Consider the following 27,458-nt stretch of genomic DNA (forward strand, 5'->3'; position numbering starts at 1 on the left):
CAGCAGAAGCCGAAAACAAAACATCACTTGTGCTTATGTACATGCAGTAGTAGAATCCATTGGCTGCTAATGATTTGTATTAGAGAAAATCTGGTTAACAATAAAAGCATCTGCTTCATGCTGAATTATGACAGTGACCTCCTTCTATCATCAGTGCTGTCACCCAGTTCCATAAACACTGCCTCAGGCCACACTTACAGACATTTAGGCTGGACAAACACTTTGTTTCCACAGAGTTTAAATACAGTTGACACAGCAACCACTCAGACTATTGACTAAATGTAAAATTGACAGATTTGTACACAGTATTTGACGGGACTTGTTCAATTATTCATTTGGCCTATTGGATTTTTCCTGCTAGACAGGTTGGACAAAGGAACGCAAAAGCTCCTGCTGGTCTTACTCTAGCCGCTGTGCCCTTAGTCCAAACTCTAAATAAATTGCACACCATCTAATTTAATAGAAAGCTAATGTTATAGATTAAAGAGATTGTTCATCCAAAAATACAAATTCTGTCATTTACTCACTCAAGGTTCAAACCTGTTAAGTTTTTTACTTCTGCTGAGCACAATAGAATACATTTTTAAAAATGTTGGTAACCAAACAGATGATGTTAGCCATTGACTTGGTATGGAAAAAAAAAAAATGTATACCAAGTCAATCTATCGCAGAAATCACAATTTGTTTGAGAAGACCTGTATTGTGATTCCACTCAGGGAAAAGCCTTAATGTTCTTTTCCTTATTAAATATAGAAGATGATTATGTACCTAGTCATTTATACAACCAGCTGATTTTTTGGGGCCCACCCAAACTTTGGACTGTTCTCCGTCTTTCTCGGTTTTGAAGGGAAATTGGTTCCTTGCTTAAATATTAATCCTCTTTTACAGATTCTAAATTCAGTTTTCTAATCTGTGCCTCATTAAAAATGTATGCTGGAACATGCTTTATTTGAATGGAGTGGAGACGTGGCAGGGTACACATGCCGCTAGTATGGCAAGAGAAGCCAGACAGAGCGGCTTCCGGAGCTCAGGGCTTTGGTCAATGGATTAACATGGTTTTTACAGGAGCACTTCTGGAGAGCTTAGCATTTGAGGGAATATACTCTTTGAAAGAGAATGCTGTTCTAGGAATGTGTAACCTGTTTTCTTCTTGAGACATCTTTGAAGAACCAGCCCTCTTATGAAAAAACACTTCTCTCTCTCTGTCTTTTTTTCTTTAAGCTTTAAGGGTCTACTTGAGCATTCTTTAAAAGACCAAAAAACCAAAAAGTTGACCAAGCTTAAAAGTAATTTTTTTTGTTCAAATCTTATATATATATATATATATATATATATATATATATATATATATATATATATATATATATATATATATGGTTAAGTTATATTGCTTTTGTCACTTAAACTTGTTCTTCTTATTTAATATTCATTCTTATGATATATTATATTGGTGACTATTATTAGTGATTATTAGTGCTGACTTTGACATGTTAATTGAGGTGTGATTGACTGAAAACAGAATATTATAAACAGTGTATTACAATTTATTATCATTATTTATGATAATAAATATTAACATGATTAACCATATTTTCTAACTATAGCCTAGTGAAATTTCGGAAAAAAAAAAAAAAAAAATATCCAAAGCTTTAAATGGCATTTGTTTTTTTAAAGCAGTACTCATGGCTCAAGACATACATTAACCATAACCAAATATGTCTGTTTGTTGCATGTGTAGATCAAATTAATTCATTTGTAATGGACAGAAATTGATGAATGAATGACTTTGTTTAATGATTTTAAATAAAATAAGCATCAGACTTCTAAAGCTAATTTTGCAATGATTTTTTTTTTCATACTTAAAAGCCAATTTTTTGTCATTGATTCATTACAGATTTAGTGTGTACTCAGTAAATACAGTTTCACACAAAGGTTTTTTTTTTTTTTTTTTTAAACAAGATAGATAGAGGTGGGAGGAGCAAATGACAGACAGTGGTCGTGGCGTTTTTAACAAAATGGAAAACAGGGAAATAAGTGGCCAAGGGGGGGAGAGTGTCCAAAACAAACAGGAGACCTGGTGTCCTCGTCGTGCTGCAGTGTTCATGGAGTCCAGCGGCCGCACGTGCTCCCCTCTTCGGTCCGGGGCGCGAGGGGCGGCAGCTTCCTCTAGCGGCCGCATCACTCTCGATGGCCGCGGCGCTGGCAGGGAATCAATCCGGATCGCGGGCCCAGCAGCTCACGTCTCTGGTGGCGCGGGAGTCCTTCAACACACCCTTCCTGGACCGACGAGGACACCAGTGTGCATGTGACGAGGCTCCATTTGCATCAGGTGTGCCCCATCACACGCCCCCAGCCCTGACTCATCCAGCGCCCCTCCTCTCACACACCCACTCCTATATATATATATATATATATTTCAATATTTCATAATATTAATGTTTTGCTGTATTTTTGACCTAATAGATGCAGCCTTGGTAAGCATATAAGACTTCGTTCAAAAAATTATAATTATTCCAAACTTTTGACCAACAATGTGTACGTAGATCCACGAACCTAAATGCTTGCAAAATCCTCTGCAGACCCTTGAAATATAATGTGTAAAATTGTATGTGAGTGACCTACAGTACTCTGAACCCAGCAGCATTACTTTCCAACTCCATCTGGATTACAACAAACTGTGCCATAAACCATACTGTCCAATATTTTTAGCCATTCTATAAATAATCACAACCTTGTCCCATATATGATGCCCATAACACTTCTCCTGAGATGTCATCGTTGCGATGTAAAGAGTCTCTGTGATCAGTTAGATGTCTTTTTTTCTGTCTCTAGACAATCTATAGACTCAGGTTGAAGAGCACTGGACATTAGATTGAGTGCTGTATTTTAGGTTTAGGAGCTCTGGGGTGATTGATTGATTGACTTTGTGTATTGGTGGAGGCATTTATTGATTGATAGGTGGAGCCGTGAATGAGTAAGGTCTGCACGGCTGAATGCGGAGTGTAACTGATGTGAACTTACGACTAAAAGATCACAGTGAGCCATTGGATTACATATTATAGGGTCTGAGCTTGACTGCAGCAAGCACTGTCTTTGTCATTATATGCTGTTGGTATTTTTCCAATCTTTTAGATTTTAGATTATGTCAGTGTGTTGAATGCATCATGCACCACACGCATGAAACATTAATGAACAAGAGCACAATTATATAAACATCTGAACAGGTATGCAGAACTGCTGTTAAAATCATTAAATATGCCTGGTTTAATATTGTTATTAAGTGATTTGATCCCCAGCATTTTTTTTTTTTTATACTCGTGTCATTTGAAATAATGATAAACAGAAAATAATTAAATAAGGTTCATGTAATGTAATTCATGTAATAAATGTATTAATTTAATCAATTAAAACTTCTTTCAAGCTCAAATTCAGTGAATTATTATCAATAAATGTTAAATATCATCCCTGAAAATCAAACTCAATACTTTTCTTCATGACATGTCCATAGAACAGATCTGTCTTCTTTTCTGAACAAATTGTATAAATCATAAAAGCATGTATGCATGAATACAATAGCTATAGTCCTCTCAAATTAAGAAACGACTGAAAGAAATTTACCTGATGTCACTGCAGAACTTTACAAGCAGGACATGCATTACTGTAATCTTGCTAATGGCAACTGTCATATTTTTAGTAAAACTAAGAGGAGAAAAAAATCTCTAAGGATAAAAGCAATTGCTTTAAACAGCAGCTAACTTATCAGGGATGCAACCAGTATCAGAAAGTAGAATGCATTAAGATATGTTTTAATAGCACATCTTGAGAAGCACTTCATGATCTTGATGTGTGTGAATCAGATGGCATGGTTTTGCTTAGTTTAAAGACTGTCCTGTTCATTTTAGCAATGCAATATGTGGTAGCCCGAACTGCGAGAATGTGAAGGGACATGGCTTGTTGTATTTAGGGTTACAGACTGCAGTTGTGTAGTTTTATTCTGAGACATATAGAGGGAAAGCATCATACTTACTGCTATGTAGTCAGCAAGTTGCTTCCATGAATGTATATTATAGGCCTATCATAGTGTTTCTGAGCATGTGTGGGTGATGTCTAATGCAAACTCTTTTGTGTGACTGCAGTGTGATATTGATTGTGGCAGTAATAGTGCTGCAAGGACTTTCATTTATTTCATTCACCCTAGAAAAAAAAGAGTGCTATTTCCAGACAGGCATCCAGCAGGACTGGCTCTCTCTAGCTGCAGTGTTCAATGAGGAGAGAACCGCACACAGCAGCTGTGAGTGAAGCCAGAGCTGAGTGCTTATACTTAATGAGAGAAAACAAACAAGCAAAAAAATCCATATCCATTTCGCAAACCCATGTTAAAACCTGATGTCCTGGATGACACTGTGAGATTATATTTATGAAATGTATTCATAATTCTTTTGTATGCTTATGGTTTTTATTTGTATTTTTTTAAGTGAAATGAAAAAAAGAAAGATTGTTATTTGTAAAAGTCAGATTTTTCTTAGAGCTATGAAATACATATTTTATATATAATACAGTACATGCGTAATATATAGTGATAGATAAATCAGAAAATATAGTTGTAAAGATGAATAAATAGATAAACATTTTATTATATCTTAATGTAGACTGTGAATATTTTGAAGTAAATCATGACTATATCATTATCTCTAAATATACAGTAAGTATAAATATATAAAAACACAGAGTGAAAGACTGGATAGTGAATGTGTGTGTGTTTCAATAGCACTCAACAGACATGCTCAGATGTTGATGTCACTCCGACAGAGTGTGAGGCCTAATTAGATGCTGCTGCGTCCTCATAAATTATCACCCATAATGTGTCTGTGACATACCTCCCATCACACAAACGCTCACTGTCTCTCGTCACCGAATATCCAAACATCGTTTTCGAAACACACACATACAAACACACATGTGTGCTTTTATCTCCTCAGCTCACCACACTCACAAGAACACTCTCCTTGCGCGCTCAAACTGCGTCCTTTCTCCCCATGCGTCCCTGCGTTTGAATAAATAAGCAGCATTATGCAGAACAGCAAAAGTGATTACTCACTTTTAAAAGCCTTTATGAATATTTATAATCAGTTACTGTCACCGCTTACTTCCGAGGCTATTTTGTTATTCTCTTGAGAAGCACTTTAGATTTTTTTTTTAGCAAATCTTTGATGCGGTGTATCAGGCTGTCTGTCTGCTCAGCTCACGCTAGGGTACATTAACACACACTGGTGGCTGGCTTTTGTGCTCACTGAATGGGATTGGAAAGACCTGGTGGCAGATAGACATGGAGAGAAAGTGGATGGAGCAACGCAGAAGAATAAACAAAACTGATTAAAAGGAGGAAAGGAAAGAGTATGTTTGGAACAGAAAAATAGCCTAGTGCTCTTCTTCTGTGATATACAGTGTGTGAATTTTTGGGATGCGTGGAACACCATTTTTTATGTGATAAATGATAACTGGACACCACATGTGCTGTGAGGAGGTCACATGCTATTGTGAAAATTAGCATTTTTGCTTTTCAGGCAAGTGTTTGCCAATCTGATCATGTAATGAGTTTGTGGCGAGTGGGGCGGGGCCGAGAGGCCTGGGAACGAGGAGTGAGGCCAGGTGTAGTGATTGGAGATGAGCTACACCTGAGCCCCACCGCTAGTATCGAGTCCCACGTAGGAGATGGAAGGATATAAAACTGGAGCGCCTATAGTGAAGGACGAGAGAGTACCAGGCCTGGGACATTATTTTATGTGTTTACTTTTTATTTGTGCGCGTCAGTCGCCGTGAGGGGCTGACGCGCCGTTTTGTATTTACTTTGAATATTAAAATTATGTTATTGATTGTGCGCCGGTTCCCGCCTCCTTCTTCCCGATGAATAGGAAGTTCATATCGTTACAGAGTTTAAAAAAAAGAGAGCGGATTGTCTTTATTTTGTTTCTCTTAAATTGTGTTGAGAGTAAAACAACTGGTCACTGTTGCATCCAGAGAAATGAGTCTCTCAAGCCTGATAAAATCCAACCTGTGGTCAGTGCTTACAGTGTCCACTGTTACTATAATTCATTATAGACAGTTTTTCTTGCATATCATGGTATGCAGATATTTGGAGCCATTTTTAGTTTAGTTAAGGCTTCACAAAAGTTACATGGCAAGACCCATTTTGAGATAATGTTTGCTGTACAAAAGTTAACTCAGTAAAATTGTCAAATGTTTTTCAAGTCTCTTATGTTCACCAAGGCAGCATTTATTTGATCAAATGTACAGTACTATAATTATTACAATTTAAAACAACTGATTCCATTTGCGTATATTTTAAAAATTGTTTGGTTATTTGATTAAGTTCAAAGAAATCTATTTATTACACCCCAAACTGTTCTAAAGTATAGTTTACAGTATATATACATATATATGGCTGTTTCCTACTGTTTTTAGAAATGATTGACACTTAACTTGGGTTGTGTAGGAGTTATAGCTCAACCATTGCAAAGTGTGAGCCTTGGATATCTTATCTTGTCTTGAGGAGAGAAGACTGGAGCACAGGTCATCGCTCTGCAAACCTGAAATAAATGTCACAGTGTCTATGAAACCACTCCGGTGGATTGGAAACTCACAGTTTCATCCAGCAGCAAGAGAAGTTTTGCTCATGTTTTCTAATAGCTATTGAGTAGCACAATAATTCTGATCATTTTAAAATGACCAAATATTTGATGACTTATATTGGTCTTGCTGATCTATATTGCTCTTTCAGTAATGTATTTCTTTTTAAGGACCCGGGAAACGCATGATATTTAATGCATATGACTGTTTGCCAGAAAGCAGCCTTGAGCATTACTTCCAGTGCCAGTTACATTAATAGATAATGCCGGATTTATACACATTTAACCCAGATTGTATAATTGAAGAATTCAGTACCAGTTGCACAAAATCCTGCTTATTATAACAGCAGAAAACTAGTTATATGGTTTTCATCCTTCATTCTCACCCACACTGTTCTTTAGTTTTGTCCAGGGTGGAAACTGTGATCTTGAGTTGCCCCCCGTGCACAACACCCTCCTCTACAGATAACAAGCAATCTGTATCTGATTCCTCAACCCCTCGTATCTTTTAAATGAACATGTGAACTGGTGAAATATGGAATCGAGCTGTAACGTCGGACCCGCAATATTTCCGGATCATTGCCGGGTCGGCTTCTGTGTGAAAGCAACCACGTCCCGGGATTGATTACCGAATTGAACCCGGGTTGGGGACCTAGTAACATTGCGGAGTTCGACCCGGGATGAGCGCTGTCTGAACAAAAGGCATATCTAATTCCGTGTCAAAGTGATGACACGCGTTATCGCGCGGCTCTTTTACCCCTGTATTTGCCAGAATGGCAGTGTAAAAGGGGCTAAACTAAGTAGGATTGACATGAATGTGGTCGCCATGGCCGCTTTTCCTGTATTTAATCAGGGTCCATACACACGGTAGACTAGCCAGGCATGTGTGCAGACGGGAAAGGGTTAACACTTTCTCTCATCTGTTCCCGTCTGAAAAACCCAGGGAACAAGTTAATTACTGAGACAGCTCCCTCATTTCACCACATCCATCAGACTTTGTTCCATCTCAAAGATTCCCAAAGAACCTTCTAGAAGCAGTGGCTCGCTTCAACCGGTCAACGGTTTGATAAAGATTCCTCTGTTGCCATGGAACCCACCTGGCCGTGACCTTGAGGCTGATCCGGAGTCTATTAGTCACAAAGCGTCGCCATGGTCCATTCACTTTGTCAGGGAGACTGACCAATAGGAGCCATCCGTGCAAGTGCGAGGCCATCTTCTTGTTACCAAGAGTCTGCATAGCGACAGAGTTTTTGTCAAGTTCGTCATACTTCATTAAATAGGAAGACACAGATATATTGGCCGCACACACACCTCCTGATGTTTTCCGGCTCTGTAAGCAGCTGGAGAGAAATGATCCTTCTCTTCAGATGTGTTTGTTGTAGCTGAGCCTCACAGTTCCATGCTTTATCTCTTAAACGCTTGAACCATCTTAGCTTTCCATTGTAATTCAGTGCACAGTTGACATTTGTTTTCGCCACAAGAAAATAGAATTTCTGTCAGTTTGATTTGCTATCCTTTGTTTTTTCATTATCAGAAGTACGCGTTCTGCAGCGTTCCTCTTGCCCAAAACACTCCCTTTACAAGTTCATAAGTCACAAAATACTAATTTGCGAGGAAACTTATAGCGGTCTCCACAACAAAAGTGCAAAAGTTTAAATTTTCTTGGCTGCACTGGAACATATTCAAATGAATAAGTAGAATATTGGCCCCAGTTCACAGGGAAATTAATTCTGAACAAGACAACAAATGTTCCCAGAATAGTTTCGACGTATAGATTGAGGCAGATCCCCTGTGTGCCGTCTTTTGGATCTTTACTTTTTTCAAGCTTAAAAGAAGTGACTGTGGGCCTAGAAAAGATTCAAACTATGTGCCTGTCAAGGTGGTTCTGGGACAGTTGTGGGATGAAATGTAGCATTTTTCTCTTTATGTTTTCTTTCAAGATAAACCAGGAGGAGAACATTCGCTTTGTCGTGGAGCCTTTTTTATAGAGACTGAGGGTTTAGGATTTCTTGAGGCAGGTAAAAGAAATGTCAACAGATACTATACTGTACTTTGGGGATCCAAGCTGAAAGACTTCTTCCCCAGAATTAAAAAATCACAATTGATCTCCAACCGACAAAAAGCCCCCACAGACCACCTCTAATGCAAAACCTTATGTCTCAATTTATATCGGCCGCCCAGCCTGAGAGTGAGCATTCACCACACAAACCTAAATCAAAGCTGATAACTCATAACTCATTCGATCCAAGGCCGATCTCTTAAATGGGAAAGGATTATTTCAAAATACTGATGGGTTATGGGCCAAAACTTATTAGAAATGAAAGAAAACCACATCCAGCCACATCTTCCTATCCTCATCTTCATTCAAGATCATTTCAAACACATGACCGCTAGTGGTAAATCAATACACCACGGGCCAAGTTCAAAAATAATCTTCATTAAAAATGGAGAAGGCTGCACAATCCCAGCTTTCTGTAAATTGGCCCAAGGTGGATGAGTTAAGCTGGAGGGATTCTTATCATTGTTAAGCAAATTGATCTGCTAAAGACCAAAGAAATGGAAAGTAAAGAAAACCATAATAAGATTTATTCGGAAGCATATTAACAAAGTGCTGCTGCACAAAACGTAAGCCAAAAGCTCACCTCAACAGTTACAAAATGAGCTGTGTTAATGCCAGTATGTTGCATTGGACTCAAAGTCATTTTTTTTTGGAGGCTGTCTTCTATTCCCTGGTGCATTCATAACTGTGTGATTTATTTCTTTATTTTTTTTCTTGAAAGCTAAGTGAATAGTACAAATGTGTGCAAGCGGTGTGTTTGGAGATGGTGAATTTAACCATCGAGTCTATTTAGTTTGTTCTGTCACACAAGGTCTACCTAACTTAAGGTACCATGCGTTTTGTTTGCTTGATTTTGCCATAGACATAGAGCTTTCTAGAAGTTTAGCTTAAAAACAAAACATTTTCAGGCGACTATCCCACTGTGGTGATATTGTTCAAAGTAAGTCTTTAGTAAAGATGTAGCAGTGATTATAATAATGAGGAAAACAGGGATAGGCAGATGGTGAGGGCGAGTGATTTTGTGACAGCTGGAGTAAGAAACAGGCCATTTCTCAAATACAACTAATTTGGTTCTTTGTTACAAAATACGCTGGAGTTTCCTAGAGGCAGAGAAATTATTAATACATGCAATTAATTAAAAAAATAGTTCTATTAAGCTTCATGATTACCAACATTTGTTGCAACAACACCAACATTGTATTTTAAATGGCAACTGGATGGAAGTGCTGTACTGGGATTTACCTGGGCATACTGTTAAAGTTGAAAAACTTATGGAGCAGTTTTAAAGCAGTTTTATTCTGCATAAGGGTATCCCTACAGTGTGTTTACAACAGTGTCACATGACCAGCCAGATATCTTGGTAACTCCCCAGTGCAAGCCACTTTCACAATGACATCCATAACTGAATACTTTTTTTTGTGTGTGAGGTTACATCCACATAAGTCCAAGACTAGTGTTGTTTCACTGAAGTTGTTCTATTAAAATTTGCATTGTTTATTCTTTTTTCACACAAATTATATTTACGAGTATTTAGATACATCAAACCAAAACTAGCTTAGTAATTAATTTATCTGTGTAACTTTTTTCCACGTCCTCTTGAATGTTGAGATAGATGTTTCACCTTTAGATCTCTGCGCATATATATAAGTCTTACTGAAAGCTCGCTCACCAGCTAACTCAATTAAAACTTTTACCGCTGTCTGCAGATTATTATAATAATTATAATAAGCGTGCACATTTTTTTGGTGTGACTCGTTTTACTATAGATTATCACTTAGTGTTTGTGTTTTTAATGTCCTGTCAAGAAAAAAAAAATACTATTTTGAATATACAGTAAAAGTTTGTCTAAGGATTCTGTTGCATTTATTTGTGGTCCATCTGGCTTTTTTCACTGTAGTGTGAAAGTGGCCTGTATCTGTGTGTGTGTTGGCTTACTAATTTTAATGCACACATCCTGTGTGTACAAAAATGCTTTCCTATGCGTTTAGTGCTGCTGAACATGATACTATACAATTACAACAAAACAAAGCAAAACAAAAAGTCCTGTTTTGTCACATTTTGGTGTAGTGTACTAAAATTAACTTTCACCTTTTTTATTTCTGTAATAGTCCTTGGGTTCAGTTCATAATCTTCAAAATGGTACTTCGGTGATACGGAGAGAGACAGAGGAGACAAATTGTTGAATAAAGTCATTGTTTTTGTTTTCTTCGTGTAAAAAAAGTATTCTCGTCTCTTTATTACATTGTGTTTGAACCACTGATGGCAAATGGACTATTCTAGACTATTTTCTGGACCTTTACAGTGTAATTTACTTGCCTGTTAATGGGACAGTCACAAGCCTCCCGGTTTTCATCCAAAATATCTTAAATTGTGTTCCAAAGTTGAACTAAGCTTTTATGGGTTTAAAAAGACATGGGGGTAAGTGATTAATGACAAAATTTTCATTTTGGGGTGGAGTATCCCTTTAAAATTATTTCTGAGAGCTGTGAAGTGAAACTCTGAAGAATATAAATTTCATCTGTAGTGGGCTGGAGAAATGAATACCTTTCATATCCTGTAATTATCTCTAGTTCAAAATACATTTATGTATTTTCTGATCCCGTCCTGGTGGATAATTGAATAAATTTCCATGCTGGTCTTGGTGATTATTGCTAGATTGATACTGGTCCAGCACAAATGCTTGTCTACCAGTATGATCTTTCTGGTCCACAGCTGTGAAGACCAGCAGACTTTCTGCTATCAATTCTCAGCACATTTCAATAAGCTATAAAAGAAGGGTTGAACTTATGATAAAAACAACATGAATCAACATTTAAGTGGATGAGATTTCACACCCCTCATCTGTTTCCCTCTAAAATCCTCTTATGTCTCCCTAGATAAATCTCACCCCAATTCAGCAGCTCCACCTGGTTCCTTCCCACCACCTCCTGGGACAGCATCTAGTAAACACATCGCCAATAATACCATCAATAATATTCATCAAAGTTAACTTCTGACAATACTAGATGAAGAAGATTCCCTAGGACTGTGTTGTAGAGAGATAGCAATAGCAAACAGAAAATAATATGCTCATCTGTTAGTCAGTCTACAAGAATATCATTTTGTATGTTTTCACTTTCATAAGATAAAACTGATTATTATTTTTAAGCAATCACTTGGATATTGAAAAACGGTGGCTTTTTTTTACATGCTGGTATGGGATGTATAAATGTATATTAGCCCGGCTAACAGGGAACCTTTTCCGAAAAGTTCTGGCAATGTTCTCTCAAAGTTCTAAACAAATCCAGTAACATTAATAGAATTTCCCTGCCAAGATCAGGTCTTTTTGTAAAAACGTATATTTATTTGTTGCTATAACCTTATTCAATTGATTAATAGATTACAACATTTGTCCAAAACAGTTTTTTTTTTATTTTATTGTTTTACTGTTTAAATGTTTCTATATGTCCTATAACAGGCTATTTAATGGCATGTTCCCTGTATATTGTGCCAACGTGCCAATTCCTTTAAGCCTTAAAGGTAGGTGTCTATTCTGAAATGGACGTTTTAACATAAACCTAACAGAGAAATATCCAATGGAGTAAAATGTGTGACAACTCGCGCCATTGAAATAAAAAGAGATGGAGGATTAGAATGGTCAATCTGTAAATTACATGTAATTTGAAACTTTTTATAGATAGAATGACTATACAAAAACCCAGAAAAAATATGTGCCAGGTACTTGAGAGATCTCTTTGAGAGACTGACATTTCCCCAAAGGAAATTGATTCATTATGTCCTACATGTCCCAGTTTATCAATGTCAGCGCTAGCCCTATGAGTTACGAGATGGATGATGGATATTTAACATGTACGAATGCTTTTCCTGAGGGTAACCTTGTTGTTACCTCCCTAGTCTCTTTGTTATAATATTAGTTGATGACATTTAGTAACCTTAACTTTGTTTTCATACAGAAATGTATTACGTATGTATATGATTCTAGATCACAGCTCAGTATAAATATAAAGTGATGATTTTAAGCATACACAGAAAATAAGCATCATTTTTGAAAAAAAAAACTAAAAACATTTTTTGAAATTTGATGAGTATACATCCAACGTTATTTATATATATATATATATATATATATATATATATATATATATATATATATATATATATATATATATATATATATTTATATATATATATATATATATATATATATATATATGATCTATACATGAGTGCTGTGTAAAAGCTGAATGTCAGAAAATATAACTCAGTCATACTGATGGATGAATACTCTGTTTAATCATTACAATACATTATTGTGTTTCACTATAATGATCATAATGGACAAGCTATGCTCATTACATCAGGCATTGTCTGATCAGGTACTTTTAAGGGAAGTAACCACGATGGTAGTGAAAACAGTAACACAAACCTCAGACACAATTTTAAACTGGACTACACATTGCCAACTAGAAAAATATATTTTGCTCATACAGTATTTTAGTAAATCCAGACAGAGAGGTTGTTTGATTATGTTATCTTGTATTCCTCTTCTCTTTTTTTGTGGTTTTGTTCCACCCACTCTCTAGTCATTTACTTTCTTCTTCCTCTCTTCATCTGCAGTTATTTTTACTTTTCACAAACCAACTCATGTTTTTTTTTTTTTTTCACTTCATATATATATATATATATATATATATATATTTATATAAGAATACATTTACAGAAAAAGATTTGGACATTTTCTTTATAAGTACATTCAGGTGTCAAATTGTTGTTAACTTCTTAACTAAAGGCTAATAACAATATTGGTGAAGAAAACATCCTTTCAATACGTTTATTGCACTTGGTTTGTTTTTTGCCGGGGTTTTTTTAATTTTTTTGCAGTATGCTATGATGTTTGAAACAACAACAATTACTAAAACTTGTTCTTGTCCCACACGTTGGACAGTAGAGAGTCGTGTAAAGACCGGTGAAATGCTTTTATTTGTACTGTCTTGAGGGGCCATTTAAATGATGGAGCCTCCAGCGAGTGTAAGTAAAACACTGAATCGAGCTCTAGTCTAACATATGGTGAGTCAACAGGGGCAAACTGCTGACTGACCCAAGCAAAACACTTCAATCTCTCCATGCTGTGCTTCACTGCTCCCCAGGGCTTGAGTGATTGATTCGCCAGCCAATCAGAACACATCAGTCCCCAACACTAAAGGCATCCATTTATATAAAGCCTGTCAAGCAAACTCACAAAGTGAAAGCTGTTGTGTAGCTAGCACTCAAAAACATACCTTCTGTAAGGAGCTTGGATATATATCTATTATATGCTCAAATAGGTTGGGTCAAAATCAAACGGTCGTTTATTTTTCCTCATCCAACTTATTACATAACACTGTTCTTTGTAATCCATTGCACTTTGATGCCATATCACATATTTCCCTGTTCTTTTATTTATGCTGATATTTCTACTTGTGCATTACAGTGTTTCTACCTCAAAGGTAAATTAATTTGTTTTGTGAAAAAAAAGTGTTCATTTGAATTATCAAATTTGCATTTGTAGTGTACTTGTCATTACAAATGTCCAATTACAAATATGTACTGTATGTATTAATATGTACTGTACAAATACATGACATACAAGCACACAAGTTTCAATAAAAAATGCATTCATGTATATTTTAGTTTACTATAAATGCATGTTAGTGCAATCAGCAGTTAACTTGAACCATAATTCAAAGACATTAGAAGTTATGACATTACATTTAAAGATTTAGTGAAGTCCTACTGGGTCAAAACACTCTATTTTCATTTAATACCAATTGAAACTAAAATACATTTTCATTTAGTTGTCAATGTGATATTTTTCTTGTGGTTTTCTATGGAAACCAGAGCCAAGAAGGTAACCGGTCAATAAAACTATTTTTCTCTTTTTTTTCTCTCTTTCTTTCTTAGGGGGGATATTTGAATCCATCGAAAGTGGCCCATCTGGTGCTGAAGAACTTGCCTTTAAGTTTGCTTTAAACACAATCAACAGGAACAGAACTTTACTGCCAAACACCACACTCACATACGACATCCAAAGGATAAACATCCATGACAGTTTTGAGGCCTCCAGAAAAGGTAATGCCATCTCCAGCTATCAGCTGTCTTCAGCGAGACCCTACATGATTAGAAACAAATGTGCTGTGAGATATATGAAGAGGCACATAGGCTTTAGATTGAATTCATTTAACCACAGGGGAAAATCAGTTGCTGTCTGGTGCACATGCAGAGATAACTGATTGGTTTTAGGTAATGAGTCAGAAAGGGTGATTCAGTGAACTACTGATACCCCTGAGACAGGTTCGCAGACTGTAATCATATTTTATTTACACGCTGGGGAAACATCAGAATTTTCTTATAATGATTATGCACTCCATTAGCCGCTGCTGTTGGAACTGTGCTTTTTTTCCCATGCCAGTTTATTTAAAGATTACAAAGAGACAATTAAAACAGTGGCTTTGGCAAAAAAACTATAGAAGTTATATAGAAGTGTTACAATTTTATTTTGGAAACTGTGAGTAACTATGAATTGGGCTCTGGTGTTTCTATTATAACAGAATAACAGAATAAAACAATGCAAATGACCATTTCGTCCTCTGTTTCCAGCTTGTGACCAGCTCTCTCTGGGTGTGGCGGCCATCTTTGGTCCCTCCCACAGTTCTTCGGCCAACGCGGTGCAGTCCATTTGTAATGCTCTGGGGGTGCCGCACATCCAGACCAAATGGAAGCACCAAGCGTCAGACAACCGCGACTCCTTCTACGTCAGCCTTTACCCAGACTTCTCCTCCCTCAGCAGAGCCATTTTAGATTTGGTTCACTTCTTCAAGTGGAAAATGGTCACTGTGGTTTACGATGACAGCACAGGTGAGAGTTCGACGCTTTAGTGCTCATAGTGTGTTGTGATTGTTCTTCAGCCTTCCTTAGGCAGACTGACCCTTTGGCCTGGACTGTGCACCATTCCCTGGTCTCCGTCTGGCCTACAGTATGGCCAAACCTCCCTGGTTGACAGGCAGTGTTAGAACAGTAGGCAGCAAGTGCTACCACAGTGTGGGGTACATATGCCATATGCCAGAGGTCGCCTCAGGAGCAAATTGCCAACTAGAGGATTTACTGCCAGATTTCCCAAAGCATTTAGTCAGCTTTATTCACAACTCTGCAAGGCAACAACACACTATTATTCTGTGACACTCTGTTCATATAAATGTAGCACTGAGGCACATTGCTTAGACTTACTAATGATTTTTAATATTATTGGAACTCAAACTGTCTGTTTAGTTAAACGATGAAAAGCTAATTTCCCTATCAAATCTGTATTATTCACTGATATCCGTAATGGAAACACTTTAGAATAGGCAACACTTATTCGCTATTAACTATGAGTTTTCCCTCAATAAATTCCTAATTTGCTGCTTATTAATCGTTAGTAAGCTAGTTGTTAAGTTTAGGTATTGGGTAGGATTAGGGATGTAGAATAAATCAATTATATGTGCTTAATTCTTGTCCCGCCATTGACGAGTTATCTCGTCATTTAGAAGACGACGCTTCCTCACCTTTGACAAGTTGTTTTTTTTACGTCTTTTCATGTTTTCACTGTTATACACTTGGGGGCGCTATTACACATCTGAACGAGTACAAAACCTCTCGAACAAAAACACACATGAACAGGACAGAAAAACGAGTGTTCTCTTATGTAAACAGATGCATATGATAAATTATGTGATTATCAGCAATATACAGCATATAAATGACAACTGCATAAAGTTGTGGAGTAAAATGATCTTCCAGAAAGTGGTTTATGGCTGTGCAAACTTTGGAGGTGTTGATGGAAGCTATTTACTGGATTTATACTTTGATAATCATACTGAATATTATCCAGATGTAGTTTTTGCTCAAAATTATAAATTTTTATGAAACCTATATTCAAGTGTTGATAAAAAAGAATGCTTTAAGATAGAATAAAACTGATATTTTTGTTTAAAAGTAGAGGCTTTTATCTTTATTTTGGTGTATGGTATATTCCAATATTCATACAGCAAAATATATTGTAGGCCATCAATTATTTTGTGAAAATCATTAAAATGGCTTGTGCTGGCTGGCAACTTAAAAAAAAGATGCTGGAGGGGAAAGAGTTTATTAGTACTAATAAATGGTTAATATTCTAGTAATATGCTTGCTAATAAGCAACTAGTTAAGAGACCCTAAAATAAGTGTTACATAAATTATTACTTATTATTGAATTTCCCATATGGTGCATTATAAAACAACTAATTATACATTTCTCCCCATTACATTTCATTGAAAAGCTACAAAAAAGCCATCTTTATTTGACATACAGACTGAAATGCTTTAAAGGGTTAGTTCATCGAAAAATCTAAATTATGTCATTAATAACTCTTTATTCATCAATGTCTTCTCTTCCGTGTTTGTTGGGAGAGAGTTCAAAACAAAGCAGTTTGTGATATCATGTTCGCGAACGAATCATTCGATGTAACCGGATCTTTTTGAACCAGTTCACCAAATTAAACTGGATCGTTTAAAACGGTTGCGCTGTGAAGAGAGAACTGAAGATGAACACCGAGCCAAGCCAGATAACGAACGAACGATTGACTCATTCTCGAGTCAAGAACCGTTTCTGTTGGATGCGTCCGATTTGAGAACTGAGGAGCTGATGATACTGCACATGTGTGATTCAGTGTGAAGCAGAATGACACACAGAGCATCTGAACCGAACTGATTCTTTTGGTGATTGATTCTGAACTGATTTCTGTGCTAATGTTATGAGCGCGGGTAAACTTCAATGAACTAAGGAACTAAGGAACTACTCCGGGATATTGGTTTGTTTTAACTCAGAGGTAGTGTCAGCCACATTAAAAAAGTTAACAGCTTAAGTCATTTGTGGATTAATGCGTATTGGAGACCCACACCATTTAAAACGATTCAGTTCCCCCACAGACCCGGAAGAGAAGACCATGATGAATAAAGTCATAGTTTTTGCTATTTTTGGACCAAAATGTATTTTCAATGCTTCAAAAAATTCTAACTGACCCTCTGATGTCACATGGACTACTTTGATGATGTTTTTCTTACCTTTCTGGACATGGACAGTATACCGTACACACAGCTTCAATGGAGGGACAGAAAGCTCTCGGACTAAATCTAAAATATCTTAAACTGTGTTCTGAAGATAAATGGAGGTCTTACTGGTTTGGAACGACATGAGAGTGAGTTATTAATGACATAATTTAGATTTTTTGATGAAGTAATCCTTTAAGAACATGTTAATAAATAGAAAAACACAAAGATATTTCTATTTGCATCTAGTTAAATGTGTATTTTATATTGGTCACATTGTGCTGTTTTCAGTTAAATTGATTTCTACCATGCCCAGCAGAGGTGGGTAAACTAAAAATTCTGGGTGACCACATCGTTGTCACGGTAAGGTGGGCCACTGCCTACCAGTGTATGTGTATCTTGATGACATCACTATAGGCAATCATTTGATATTACTACCAAGGGAATCACTGATTATTCCCTCATATAGGTCACACAATCACTATTCAATTAATCTAAGTTATTGTTAAAGAGACTCAAGAAGGAATAATAAGGTTGAAATCCATAAAGTTTACTAAATGATAAAACAGAGAAAATTTTTTTTTTTTAAAGACGAATAGAGAGGGTGATTTCTATCCAGGGGTTCCAATGCAATGCACTTGTACGTAATGATTAGTCATTTTGGATTATTTTAATAGTCGATTAATCTGTTGAATATTTTCTCAGTTAATCGGTTAGTTGTTTCGTCTATAATATGTCAAAAAAATGTGGATCAGTGTTTCCCCAAAAGCCCAGGAATGGTCCTTAAATGTCTCGTTTTGTCCACAACTCAAAGATATTCAGTTGACTGTCACAGAGGAGAGAAGACACTAGAACATATTCACATTTAACAAACTGGAATCAAATAATTTTTTTTTACTTTTGTCTTTCATATATTTTATCAATGACACAGACTCCAATGACTCAGACAGCTTCATTGCAGAAGGACATCCTTTTGGTCACGTGGTTCACGTGAGAGGATTGACAGCTTTACAAACTAATGATGTCATAGCTGACGCGGCTCAATAAGAGGAGAGTAATCGCTAGCTCTGTAAGCTTTTTTAACTCTTCAGATCACATAAATCAGTATAAAATGAATAGAAATGTTATTCTGTATGATGAAATATTTTACAAACATGTAATAAAATTATTATCTATTCAAATGTGCGCACCATTGGACTATAGCCCTGGCGGATCGTGGATCTTGTATGTATACGAACACAAATAAACCGGAGATGAGATGAATGGCTGCTGTATGAGTGATGATTTCTATTCAAAATAACGAACGTTATTATTATTATTATTTTTATTAATTGTCGGATATTCATTTTTGAATCTTGATGCAGTCAGTTATGTGTCGTTCATTTTGAACGAATCTTTAATATGACTCAGGACTACCGAGTTGTCTCAGAGAGTGAGTCGTTCATTTTGTGTTGACCGCACATGCGCATTACACAACACATGGGCTCTGAATCGACAGGTGAGGTCCGAGTCTTTTATTCTTCCTGTCAGTCCCATAGAGACGGAAAGAGAAAAGATTAGTTCATTTTGCTGAACGAGACTCAAAGATCTGAGTCAGTAAAATGATCCGAACTTCCCAGTACTGGCAACACCGCAATTAATTGGTCAACACTTACAAGTTGCAGCGCAATATGAAAGACTTCGACTTTAACAACAAACAACCTATGAAACTAATAATGAACAATATGAAACTAAAACGACATAAGCTTAATTTAAAATGTCATAGGAACTGTAGGCTATTTAGAGGTGGATGAACGCACTTTGGAGGTGGGTAAACTCTATTTCCGAATTTTGGGAGGTGCGTAAACGGCGTTTACGTGAGTTTAGCCTCCACTACATCCCTGATGCCCAGTGTAAAGAGGTGGTTACAATGTTGTCTTTTTGAGAGTCACTTAATCACTCACTCAACCGATTTGTAAAAAAAAAATTAAAAAATGTTTAAATTATCCTGGAACAAATCAAGTGACTTTATTCATGAGTGAGCAATTTAATAATTCACTGGTTCAAAAACTATAGAAGCTTATTTCCACCAAATAAGAAACAAAATGCAGTAATTCACAACTATGCATAGTGTAAATATGATCTACAAAGTCAAAATTGTACTAAAAGTACTAATTGTGAGACACACTGAGGGAGTGGAAAGTTTTTAAATGCCAAAAGGTTTGCACTGATGCAAGCTGTTAGTAAATCTGGCCCTAAGTCAATTATGTGATTAAAAAGTTAAAATTATTAGATAAAAATACATAATTATGACATAAAAGATAGAATAAAAAAAATAAAAAAAACTTAAAACACAATTATCTCATAATTGTCACTTAGCAGATTTTTTTATCTCATGATTGTGACTTATTATCTCTTAATTTTATATGGTTTCTCATAATTTCAACATAGTATCTCATAATTCTGACCTTTTCCCTCATAGTTATGACTTAGTATCTCATTATTTTCTATATTTCACATTATCTTGCTTTTTAACAAAATCCTTTTTGTCCATGATGATTCTTATTTATTTATTTATTAGTGTTGGATGCCAAAAAAATAAAAATAATGGGCTAGGTAGTAATGCAGCTAAAAATAATAACAGTAGAATGGACAGGAAAATGGTTAAATGATCACACGCTGATTCCACAAGCGGTATCTATTCTAAACGCTGCCTCAAAATCACAACTGGAGTCTTTCACTCCACCAAAAACTTCATGAATGAATGCAAACAAGCAAATCAATAGTCATAATAACGTTCCCTAATGGCTTAGCTCTGAAATGGCAGAAGTGGACTGGCAGCCTGCAACACAAAGCTCTGTCAACACTGCTCAGCTGTTAAATTCAATATTGTGTTAGAAAAGAATGGCAGGGGACATTTTTTTTTTAATTTATTTATTTTTACATGACATATTCTTAAAAATAAATGTTCCAAAAGTTTTTTTTTAAATGATGTCATAGAATAATGATTTTGGGGTCCACAAAAAAACCTTCAGTGATTTTTCTTAGTGTATATAACTTTTTTCACAATATAAAAAAACTTTTTTTCATTGTCCAGGGGAATGGCTTCATGGAAGATAAAGTTCATTATGGAACTTCATACCAGTAAATAATCTTTAGACAAAGCACATACTGTTCAGTGTTAAACAAAGGAATCAAACCTAGGTTTAACCTAGCTCATTTATACAAGCACCACTGTTGATGTGAGTAAAATTAACTCTATTAGCAGGATGTGTCAGCTAAAGAGCTCTGGTAATTTAAACTTTGATATATGAATTATAAAAGCAAATGTGAGCTGTCTAACAGTGTGTCTGCAATGCACAAAACAAATGTTGCTCAATTATTTAATTTGACAAGGGAATCACATTAATAGGTTATGCATATGCAATTCCTGGACAAACCGCATTAGCAGAGAGGAACAGTGTTTACAAATCAACATGCATTTGCAAGAGTAACTGATTAAAAAGTTGCTAAATGCCCCAAAAGAAAAGCTTCATACATTAATTATGTGACAGTCTTAAAGGAATATTCCGGGTTCAGTAAATTAAGCTTAGCCAACAGCATTAGTTGCATAATGCTGATAAATTTTGAATCGTCCCACAGTAAAAAAAAAATCAACAATCATGTTGCAATGAGGAATTTATACAATAGTTTTTGCCATAAGGATGTAATGCCTAAAAACAAATTAAAATAAAATAATAATACTATTAATTACAGCTCAGGTAATAAAGAAGGCAATATAACAACAAATTAAAAGAATAATTACAACAAGTGCTTGCAAAATTACAGACCTTACATTTCAGTAAATATTCCCTACGAAAACTGGTCCAAAATACGTAGCCCCGCACATGACATTAAAGAAAATAAATACATTGTGCGCACGATTTAATAATACGTTCCCTCACTGTACTAAAACGTAAACATGATTACTATTACGTTCATGCGCACGATTTAGCAAATCGAGGGAACGAATTAGAAAATCATGCGCACAATTTATAAATCAAGTGAACGAAATAGTAAATCGTGGGAACGCAATAGTAATTGTTTGCACATTTTAGTACATTGAGGGAACGAATTAGTAAATCATGCACACGATTTAGCCTACTATTTTTTCCTGCATGTCATGTGCGGGGCTCCATACCAAAACTGTATTTTATTTATTTAGATAAAAAGCAAAACAATAGGACAAATACAGTTTTTTTTCTCAGTAAGGTTATCTAGCCGTAGTATTCAGGAATAATAAAAAAAAAAAACTTACTCTGCATAGCACTATGAATTAAATACACAGTGATCCTTAGCCTGTGCTACGAAGATTAATATACAGAGATATGAAGGATATAACAAATCTTATAATTCACTCTATTGGACGTCATAATTCATATGATGGCTTTGTGTAAAGAACAGACTAATTAAATTAAATTGTAATTCTAGACTAACTGAAATTGTAATTCATTTTAAATCTTGAGCTCTCAAATCACATTCACACTTGTAATCAGTAAACATGAACATCTGTATGGGATCAGATTCCCACCAAATGTATCGCTGTCACGGATAAAAAAACAAAAACAAGCATGAAACTAAAATGTAAAAAAAAAAGAAGATTTTTCAGAATAGCAAACAATCGTTTCGGATGAAAAAAATAATTAGTGTGAATCAAAACTTTAAACTAATTCAAAATCATATTGCACAAAACTGAAATAATATTGCAAAATTATCCGACTTGCACACAAAATCATGTTTTCCTTAATTATATTTCTCTATTTTCTTATGATCTCAGACATTTTCTGCTCATATTTGTATTTTTTTGTAGCTTATGCAGTTTTTCACTTCACTCGTTTCCACGTTCTGCACTTCTTCTTCCAAATGTTGAGGCTTAAACATCTTCATTGGTCCACTAGTTCTTGATTGACAGCTCCTCCTCTAGCCAATCAGTTGAAGAGGGGCGGTAATGTCATTCCAAAGTGCCTACTGCCGATGCTCAGCGTTCACTTGTACAGGTGAAAATGGATAACTGTCAGCTGGGGTAACATCTTTCCATACAGGACAACATTATATGTGTCTGTCTGTCACTACTTTGCGCCTACCTAGCGATCCATTAACGTTAAAGAGCCACACAGATGGGAAATCAAAAATTACCTGTATCACAGTGTATGATGTAGCTGTCCATCAGTGTAAACAATGTGCAAAGTAATTAAACCAAAAAGTACACGATTTATAAAGTTATTGGCTTCTAAAATAAGGAGTCGACTCTAAATTGCTGAAATGAGTCGTTTTAGATTTCAAACCTTTTGCCCATCTCTATGTACGTCACTAGGAACACTTTGCATAATAATCTCCGCCTACCGTCTTGGGAGAAATGAAACTCTGACCTGCCACACACAGACGCTCTGGCTGGTGTGATAGCATCATGTCGAGGAGACGGTGCGTTTTTAATTGTAAAGACAAGTTTGTTTTATTTTCACTGCCAAAGAATGAAGATCAGAAAAACCAATGGCTAAAATTAATTTTTACCACAATACCAGAGCAGTACAACAAATCCATTTTGTTGTGTTCACAACATTTCACTGATGACTGCTTTTCTAATCTTGGTGAGTTCAAGGCGGAATTTTCAAAGCGTTTGGCCATAAAAGAGGGTTCATTACCAACTTTATTTAGACCAACAAGCATCTCCGAATCACAACCTGTAAGTATGATTATATAGTTATGTGTTTGTTTTCTCCCGAGTGTCTTATCGGTATGTGTGCTGTCTGCAGCCTTTCTCTGCGCTGATCTTCATTTACAAACACGTCATTAAAATGAAGTGTATCTCCGTGAATACTCAACAAAGAGACATGATAGAGATATCTATAGAAAGCTTGACATGTCTACTTTAAAACTAAACAAGTGCTGCCGAAAATATTCTGTGATAAAGTAATCCATATGAAAACAACGCGATGTCCGTTTTTCACATCTCCCTTCATTATATCTAATGTGAAAACACCCCCGCGCTGAATGGGCTATTCAGATTCAAACTGAAGCGCACGGCTTGAATACACCCACACAGAAGAAAAAGCAGCGAGACTGTTTAAGTTTTTTATTTTACTGTTTGCTTTGCCATGAGAGGAATAAGACATAATTCACCCCAAAGAGATGCTAACGCATTGTTTACTGTGAAGTTGTGTGCGGAACAACCAATCAAAACTGACTATGTTAGTTGACCAATCAGAACACAGTATGCTACCGAAAGGTGGGGTTTAAGGAAACTGAATCTTTTGAACAGCTTCGCGCGAACCGTTTGGGGATCTCTGAGAATTGAGGTAATTTTAAAATGATATTTTGACAAAATGACAATGTTTTTTAACCTTGGATGGATTTAAACCTGTTGTATAGGACTTATAAACAGTGATAGGAAGCTTAGAATTCTTATATTGTATTTTATATTATATCATTATATTGCAGGTAATTGTTAAGTAATTGTTAAGTAAGTAATCTGCATGCAATATTTTGCTTTTTTTTGTCATGTAGTTTCTTTGAAAACATATTAGCAGCTTTTTGTTTCATGCATGTCATTGAAAAGGTTGATGGGTTTGTGAGGTTTATCACATTTTATGTTTCTCTGAGATTATACAATTTCATAAAGTTAAGCATTATCACATGAGGAACAGCATTTTCCAAATATCTGGACCATTGCAAATGTTTACTGAAATGTAGTATAAAATCATTATAATGAAGTCAATTTTGAGTGAATCCAAACAAAACCATAAGTGTCCTCTACAAGCAACACAGAACAGTCTTTGTATTGAATGATTCACTTTATTCCTCACTAAATCATTCATTCAAACGGCTAATTAATTAAATGTCTCTAAAGATAACTTGCAACTTGCTTCCACCTACTGGCTGTTTTACTTTAATATTTTACATCAAACTTTATAAATTAAAACATTAATATGATAGTGTTAGGCTAAATCATATGCAAATAAATCATTGTGCATATCAAATCCACCTCACCTCTGTAACACTATGGTTTTCAATGCAAAATCATTCAATCAATTCATAATTATTTTACCAATTTACTCATTTAACGTTAACGGATCACCAGTTAGGCGTATAGCAGTGAAAGACAGACACATATAACAGTGTCCTGTATTTCCCTTTGAAAAGGCAGGCTAAAAAAAAAAAAAAAAAAAAAAACGAATGCCAGAATCTGATGTCAAATCAGTTGAACAAAATGCATAAGAATACATTAGATATACACTCATTTCTACATCACATCCAAGTCAGATCTTAACTTAACAGAAGGAGCTTTTATCCTCAAAGGATGAAGTTTTCAAATGTTTTCCAGATCTCAGAATGCCTCTGGTATTAATGAGAAAATGGGGGTGTAGATATTTCTTCAAAGTGTAAAACCTTTGCATTTTGTCATGCCTGTGACATGATTTTAATCTTGATCAATTTGCTCTGCACATTCAGACACACATAAATATAGTCAAGGATATATTAACCTTGACCTTCCTGTCTGGAGAGCTCAGAGCTTTGAGTTAGAAGTCAGCTTTCACATTCATATTCAATTAATGCCATAGGGAAGCAGTATTCATCTCACATCACTACCTCATAGCAGCACTCTTCTGGAGGAGGACCAGACAACCACATAGGATTACAGGTCAGACAGAACATCATTTTAATTTTTACTAAATTAATTAATTAATTAATTTATTTATTTATTTTATTTTGAACAATGCTGTCTCTCTGTGGATATTTATCACCTGCATTTTGCATGAACTGGGTCTTCCAGGCGGTATTAAAAAAAATTTGAGCTGATGAAATACATTTGCTTTGTTAAATATGAATCAACATAAGGCTGGAAGGTATTAGGCACACTCAATAAAGGTCACCACATATATTTTTTCATTTATACAAAAGGGTAAAAGATAACATCTGCCTCAGTGACACACAAAGCTTTATTAGTTATCAAAAACTTCTGATCAGTGCACAAAATTTAAATAATCTATGCTGCTACAGTGTGTGCATTTTAAGCATTGTTCATTTTATTTCATTATTGTAAATATTATTAAGTGTAAAAATCCATTAGTATTGATTGGTGGGTTAATTGCCTTCTTAGTTCTTGCATTTTCACATCTGCGCAACAATGATAAAAACCAGGATGCCGTCGCTGAAAACCAGCATCATTATGGAATTGTTTCGTAAGATAAGGTGCATATTTTCATGAACTGGGGCTTGTCTAATGGTCAGGCTTAAAGATTAGATGGCCAACCAGCCCAATCAGCAAAACTGCCAGCTTGGTCAAATTTTATTTAATCAAGTAATTTATTAAATTATTTTCATGCAAATTGTTAGGCAGCTAGCTCTCAGCAGAACTTGTTTTGTTCCTTTTCCCTTCAGGAAGAACGTCTCAGGTTACGAATGTAACCATGATTCCTTGAGTAGGGAACGAGATACTGAGTCCTATAGGGGGGCTCTATGCGTAACACCTCGTCATGACCCATGTCTGAAGCATACATTGAAAAAAACTTACAGCCTCTGACGTTACTACCGGCACGACTATAAACAGGCACCGGGAGAACACGTCATTCACTTCTTCGTCTGAAGCTTGCGTCCAAAGCATGGCAAGGAGCTAGAGGACGCGGTGTCTCGTTCCCTACTCAGGGAACCATGGTTACTTCGAACTGCGTCCTCTAGGGGGCGCTATGGGGAACAGTATACCCACTCTGCCATGCTGAGGGGAGTGCAGGCCAGAATCATGGCGAGCACTAAGTACCAACTCTACCATTTCCACAGGAGTTGCCCCTGGGACGTTTAGACGGCTGTCTGTGACAGTACCCCTTACGGCCAAAGGCCTAGGCTTAATAACCAACTTAATTGTTAGGGCCTCGGCCCAGGGTAGAGCTGAAAGCTTGGAATCACCAAAGATTCCTTTAAAGGGATATGGCTAAGAACCTAGCATTTTCTACCAAGTCTTGCTTGTCACACAGCGGCTACTGCTAGCTTACGCATAAGCCTCCTGAAAGAGCTGTCTCAACAGTTCTCTTGTAGCAACACCCTGTTTAGATCGGTATCTGAGGATACATTGGTGGAGTGGCACCCAAGTTGAATGAGACTTTTAACAACTCAAAAAAGGGCACGAAGCAACTGTGCGAAGCCCTCACCATATAGGATTTTAGAAAGAATGCAGAATACTAGCATGCAAACTTAACACAGTGTGGATTTCAGAAAGTGTGCAAAGACTTCACGTGCACACTTACCATAGCATGGATTTTCAAATACTGTTCTAAGGAGGGGCTCTCGTGGGACTCTGATAGAGCAGCTCGTAGATGTAATGTTGCATCTCAAAACAGTATTATTGAGAGTCATCAACTCGATCTATGGAAACAATACTGGAGCGCTCGGTCTCATATGAGAAGAGAACTCCGGGCTCAGAGTAGCGCGCTCATAGGCGATCCTTTTTGAAAAAGGGGAGCGCTGCTAAACTACCATGAGAATCGTCCAAATAGCCCCTCATGTTGAGGGAAGCGATGCTTGAAGTGTATAAATAAATACACACTGGCTGAATGAAGCCCAAGGAGTCTTGTGTGCACACTTACCACTGATGGTCAAGGAGGCTCCCGCAGAAGCCTGTGATCTCAGCCACCTAATACCGGAACAAGAAGTCGGATGGC

The 27,458-nt window shown here is 36.3% G+C and overlaps 1 protein-coding gene across 1 annotated transcript in view; it reads left to right on the plus strand.

The window, feature by feature from the left end:
- LOC128030092 (glutamate receptor ionotropic, kainate 2-like) overlaps window positions 1-27,458 on the plus strand; it is a 241,745-nt gene that overhangs the window by 30,174 nt on the left and 184,113 nt on the right. Inside the window, exons 2-3 of the mRNA XM_052617592.1 lie at window positions 14,626-14,793; window positions 15,322-15,579. Coding sequence (XP_052473552.1) covers window positions 14,626-14,793; window positions 15,322-15,579 — 426 coding nt within the window. The remainder of the gene's footprint in view (window positions 1-14,625; window positions 14,794-15,321; window positions 15,580-27,458) is intronic.

Source organism: Carassius gibelio, chromosome A16 (assembly GCF_023724105.1).
Source record: "Carassius gibelio isolate Cgi1373 ecotype wild population from Czech Republic chromosome A16, carGib1.2-hapl.c, whole genome shotgun sequence".
NCBI classification, from domain to species: Eukaryota; Metazoa; Chordata; class Actinopteri; order Cypriniformes; family Cyprinidae; genus Carassius; species Carassius gibelio.